The sequence below is a fragment of the Triticum aestivum genome, chromosome 5D, assembly GCF_018294505.1.
Source record: "Triticum aestivum cultivar Chinese Spring chromosome 5D, IWGSC CS RefSeq v2.1, whole genome shotgun sequence".
Taxonomy (NCBI): domain Eukaryota; kingdom Viridiplantae; phylum Streptophyta; class Magnoliopsida; order Poales; family Poaceae; genus Triticum; species Triticum aestivum.
This window is the reverse complement of record NC_057808.1, coordinates 423,437,634-423,443,430: the sequence shown is the minus strand read 5'-3', so window position 1 is coordinate 423,443,430 and position 5,797 is coordinate 423,437,634. Positions and strand designations below refer to the sequence as shown.

The 5,797-nt window shown below is 48.1% G+C and overlaps 1 protein-coding gene across 3 annotated transcripts in view; it reads right to left on the bottom strand.

The window, feature by feature from the left end:
- Window positions 1-3,061: 3,061 nt before the first annotated feature.
- Window positions 3,062-5,797, bottom strand: part of LOC123122315 (probable inactive purple acid phosphatase 29) — a 4,039-nt gene continuing 1,303 nt past the window's right edge. The window contains exons 2-5 of one of the 3 annotated variants that reach the window (XM_044542504.1): window positions 5,612-5,714; window positions 4,420-4,811; window positions 3,564-4,014; window positions 3,062-3,375 (exon numbers count right to left, since the gene is read on the bottom strand). In XM_044542504.1, coding sequence (XP_044398439.1) covers window positions 3,344-3,375; window positions 3,564-4,014; window positions 4,420-4,811; window positions 5,612-5,714 — 978 coding nt within the window. In that variant the 3' untranslated portion in view covers window positions 3,062-3,343. Of the gene's footprint in view, window positions 3,376-3,563; window positions 4,015-4,419; window positions 4,812-5,611; window positions 5,792-5,797 lie in introns of those variants that run through there. The other 2 variants (XM_044542505.1, XM_044542503.1) reach the window with 2 other exon arrangements.

Sequence of the window (5,797 nt, the reverse complement as noted above, 5' to 3'; positions counted from 1 at the left end):
TTCAACAAAAACTAATTTTATCACATAGTTTATCACAAAAATCAATACAAATCAAATAGTTCAACAAAGCAAGCTCATAATTCGAGCACAAATTGAAACACATCGAACTAGGCATTGCCCTTGAGCCTCCATAGGTTCTCCACTAGATCGTGCTACATTTCTTGATGCACCGATGGGTCTCGGATCTCCTGACGCATATTGAGGAAGGCAGCCCATGCTGTCGGTACCTGGTGATCAACAGTTGCAAGAGGACCCTGCCTGAAATATTGTTTAGTATCAAACACTGACTCTTCATGCTCGTTGTCAATGATCATGTTGTTCAAGATGACACAACAATTCATCACCTCCCACATCTGAGATTTCGACCAGGTCAGAGCGGGGTACCGGACAACAGCAAATTGAGATTGGAGCACACCAAATGCCCGCTCGACATCCTTCCTGCAAGCCTCCTGGCACTTAGCAAAGTAGGAGTTCTTGCCTCCTGGCACAGGATTTGAGATAGTCTTCACAAATGTGGACCATCTAGAATAGATGCCATCTGCTAGATAGTTCCCTTTATTGTAGTGGTGCCCATTGACCTCGAAGTTCACTGGAGAAGCATGACCTTCAACAAGCTTGGCAAAGACATTCGAGCACTGCAGTACATTGATGTCATTGTGAGTTATTGGCTTACCAAAGAAGAAGTGCCAAATCCAGAGGTCATGTGTGGCCACTGCCTCAAGTACCACACTGCAAGCTCCTTTGACGCTTTTGTACATCCCCTGCCAAGCAAATGGATAGTTTTTTCATGCCCAATGCATGCAGTCGATGCTTCCAAGCATCCCAGGAAATCCTCTTGCTGCATTATGTGCTAGGATCCGAGCAGTGTCTTCAGCATTGGGTGATCGCAAGTATTGTGGTCCAAACACTGCCACCACTGCCCTGCAGAATTTGTACAAACACTCAATGATGGTGGACTCGGCCATGCGTCCATAGTCTTCCTGTATATCACCCAGAGCTTCGTATGCAAGCATCCTCATAGTTGTCGCGCACTTCTGGAGTGAGGAGAATCCAACTATGCCGGTGCAATCCTTCTTGCAAATGAAATAGTTGTCGAACTCCCGGATGACGTTCACAATCCTGAGGAAGAGCTCCTGGCTCATCCAATAACGGCGCCGAAACACTTTCTCGCCGTGCAGTGGAGCATCGGCGAAGTAGTCGGCGTAGAGCAAGCAATAGCCCTCCATTCGATGCCTCTGCTTGCTCTTGCGGTGGCCCGGCGCCGAGCCGCCTCGCCGCGGCTTTGCATTGTTCGCGAACAGGCCGGCCAGAGCGGCGAGGATCATGAGGTGCTCTTCGTCGTCGGTGTCGGCCTCGGCTTCTCCTCCATCAGAGCTGCAAACGTCTCCTCCTCGTCAGAGTCCATCGTCGAACAGGCAAATCGTCGAACACCTCGCAGGTGTGGTGGGTGGGCAACCGCCGGTATCCCTGCCTGCGTGGTCTGAGTCCTGAAGAGCTCGCCCAGGAGCGGGATGGAGGCTGTCGCGGCGAAACTCTCTCTTTCCGGCCGGGGGGGTGGCCTTTCTAGCGGCGGAGCAGTGGCTGTGGGCAGGTAGGTGGCTCCGGGATCGGCATGGCGGCGAAGGGGGAAGTGGCGTCCTGCTGCTCGCGGGTCGAATCTAGGCGGGGAAAAGGCGTTTCTCGCCTGACAGTGGTGACCCGCGCGCCACTTTTCCTTCCGCCGGAGCCTCCAAATGCCCCCAGTGCGCTGGGTTCGGTCTGGAATCACCGGGCCAAATATGGGCCGAACCGACGAAATTCGGCGTCCTAGGCACGCGACTGATCCATTTTTGGCGCCCGCGGTAAAAAAGGCACGCCGGGGCCGCGGCTGGAGATGCTCTAACCGCGAGGCAGCATACCATGTTCTGGTCGTGGAGAAACCTCTCTGGCGCAGCAACGCCTTTCCTGCTGGCCAAGCGATGCTCCAACCTGGTTCTGCTACCACTGGGCACAACCTGCTGTGGTTGTGGTCGATTCAGCGGATGACGATTGTAGTAAGAGTGGGAGAAGGTCACAAAGCGATGCAATCCAGAAGAAGAGGAGATTATCTTTGGTGACCCCACCCTTATTGAGATCGTCTACAAAGATCTCCTCGATGCCAAGCTTATGCAAAGCATACACACAGAAATAGGATGATTAACGATCAATACTAATCTGTGGGCAATCACACCCAGCCATGGACCATTTTGTAACTGAATATGTCCGAAGAAACAAGCGACTAAGCACAGACATAAATATGATTGAATACGACTAGAAACACTGATAGACACAGAGAAATAAATAAAACCGAGGATCTGAAGACTGATATATAACTAAAATCTCAGGACCAAATGACCGAAGAATGATGCAAGCCTGCACGCTGAGGACACATAGGAGCTGAGAGCAATGAACATTTACCAAAATGACAGAACTTCTGCCTGAGAAATGTGGTATCTGATTTGGAAATAAAACAAGCTCACATAGATGCCATTTGAGGTGTCTAGTGTTGACAGACTCAACTCCACAGGAATTTCATTGGAGTTTTTTTCTTGTGAAAAACGGACATACAGTACAAAATTCAACGAATCACACACTACTCTTGAGTTACAGATCAGAATGATTGTGTTGGATCATAAAGATGCACGCGACTAATCGTTACCGGAAATTAAATAAGGAAATGCAAAACAAAGGCACTATTCCAGAGACTTGGGGATCAGCATCTATGCACTGGGTTTAAACCCTAGCCGCCAGAGTTCCTGGTTGTCCTACAGGAGTATCTGGAATGGCTCCAAGTTTCTCCCCTTTCTCCTCCAAAAGTTTCCTGCTTTGTTGTCTGAATTCGAACTTACTGAAGAAATTGGCAGTTCAGTCCTCTGAACCTGTCACTCAGGTAATGCATTAGGGTTCAGTTTGCGTCCTACTTATCTGATTGCTGTATCTAGCGGCGATGTGGAGGTGATGATCTGCCTTGATGATACAAACACATCAATGAGGTTCTTGTTTCTGCTCAACAGTTGAAACACCTTTGCAGGTAATAAACTTATGACAGAAGATACAGGCCGCATTAGCATCGGTATTCTCATTATCTTTGACATCCGAGACCATTTGCAAAGAGTGAGATATGTACTGAATCACACCGAATCCATGATCCCCCTTTTTTTTCTTGACGTGAAAAACTACAACTCTGAGAACTTGCGTATACATGTCGCGTACTATCTGTTTTCATTTACACGGTTACAAACTCGGTAATAAGCTGAGCACCAACAGCACACATGATGAGTAGAGGTAGGAATAGGATGCAGCATTCACTGTCCCCATCCTGAACTCAGCTTCTGTCATGATCCTTCCCGCCCCTCCCTGCAAATTAGCAACACTTACATAAGTTTTGGTTTTGAAAACATGTTTGTTCGATCGGTACAGTAATTTCATACTATCTATCATAATTCACAAGAGAGTGGACCATTTATTATCCATCCAAGTATCATAATAGCACTGTAATGCATGCTAGAAATAGTACCATGCTCATGCATATGTGAGTGTCTTACCATTAGAGCCTCTGTTCCACAGGACCTCAGAATCAATCGTGGTGAGGTGTTGATCATCAAGCCTCTTCCATGTCTTGATAGACTTCACGCCTTGCCACTCGCCGCTCTCTGTCTTCTCAAGCTGCACAGACACCACCCTTGCTCTCCTCGACCACCCGGCCTTCCCATACGCGTGGTAACCGAACCCACCGGCGTAGCACAGCTGAATACCAGTGAGCTTCCCACAGAAGTCATTTATGTGATCATGTCCTATGAAGGCAGCCTTCACATCTCCAGCTTCCACCATGGTGGTAAAGAAGCCCGAGTTGATTGACGGCGAGCTGATGCCCTCCTGCTTCACTCCTGTGAAATTGGATGCCGTAAAGCTGCTGAACTCCGGCAATGGAATGTGGAAGTATGCAAGAGCAGGTGCTGGCTCCTTCTGGCTGGGTTGTTGACTCGTGTAGTTTTTCTGCATTTTGCAATAAGTTTTCTTATTCTAATTAGTAACACAAATATGCACATAGCACCAACAAAATGAGATTACCATAATAGTGTCATTACCAAAACAACTTGGTATTTTTATCTCTCTATATTTAACTTAACCCAGAAAACATCTCTCTATGAAACCAATTGTATTCAGAACTACAATGCCAGCAAACAGATAGATCATCTATTTTGAAATAGCATGAATTTCTTGACTTGTGTCTTCAGAATAATTATCAAGAACATTTTGCAGAGTTAAGATGGTTCATCGGATAATTCTCATGTGTTGTTGCCGCTAGCAAATAGTAGCATCTACCTACTCAGTATGGCAGTAGAAAGTGTAAGGAGTGAGTATCACACCAAGATGGTGACAAAGTGCTAACTTATTCACCTGGAGGCTCGAAGACGTTTTCCGGAACCAAGCTTCCTGCGAAGCCTTGATCCAACCATAACCAGGGATTGATGGCACGGTAGAATAGTCACCACTGTCAAGAAAATACATGTTGAGCACTGATTTGTTAGCCAGCAGTGTTCCTTCAACCCCACCAACTTCCAGATTATAATTCCCGAAGCCATCAATTTCTACTCCTTCAGGATTGAAGCGTGAAAGAGTGTTCTTCATGCCCACAAGGTGCTGCATCACGCCCTCCCGCGACAGGGTACCCTCTTGGTCATGGTTACCAATCCCAGCAGCCCAGGGAAGGTTCATGGCGATGGCCGGAGCTATTGCTGCGTCCATTGATTTGGCCGCGTCGGTCGAATCCGCACCGTAGATGTTGTCACCTGCCAACAAACACTGAGGTTGAAATTATCTAAGCACATTTTTTTAACCATGAGGTCACAGATTTGAGTCCTGGAAACAGCCTCTTGCAGAATGCAGGGAAATGTTGCATACAAAAGATCAAAGTGGTCGGACCTTTCCCCGGACCCTACGCAAGCGGGAGCTGCGTGCACCGAGCTGCCCCTGCTATCTATGCACAATTTTTCAGAGGAAAGGCTTTTCTTTTAAGATGGCCCTGCTATGACTGAAAGCAAACTTATGTATGCAATTACCATCACTGCAAATGCATAGTAGCACAAATTACCGCTAGCACATGTCATAATCACGGTGTTTCTGAAAAGATAATAAAAAAATGGGTTGCTAAATTTGCAGCCATGGAAACATCACCGAGATCGCCCGTGAAACAAGACGACGAAAAGAAGACAGTAACCTGGAGATAATCACAGAGGCGGCTACATTTGTATCTTTCCTGTTTGTGTTTTAGCTCCATGTCGACGCACTCGTGATGAATCAGACCATTTCATCTTGGTCCTGGATGGACAGGCCAATCGATTAACTGAAACCCCAGCGACTGACTGAGCGATTGGGCATGGTCAGAATTTCAGCAATCCAATTTCAGTGCAGCTCGCGCTTCGGATTTCTTAATTCTTCATTTCGGGATTACTCCACCAATGCATGGCACTTCTGAATTCTTAACTCGAAATCGTGAGAATAAGAGGCGACACCAACGAATCACTAGTTAATCGAAGTATTAACAGAATAACAGAGCAGCGAACAGGAGGGGGGTGGGGGGGGGGGGGACCTGTGAAGACGACGAGGTCGGGGTCCTCGGCGCGGAGGACGCGGTAGAGGAAGGCGGTGGTGTTGAGGTCGGAGCAGCCGGCGACCTGCTCGGGCAGCACGTCCTCGCACGCGGTGCTCCGCCCGTCCGCGTAGTGCATGTCCGCCACCTGCAGCACCTTGAACGTGCCGCCCTCCCGCCGGAACC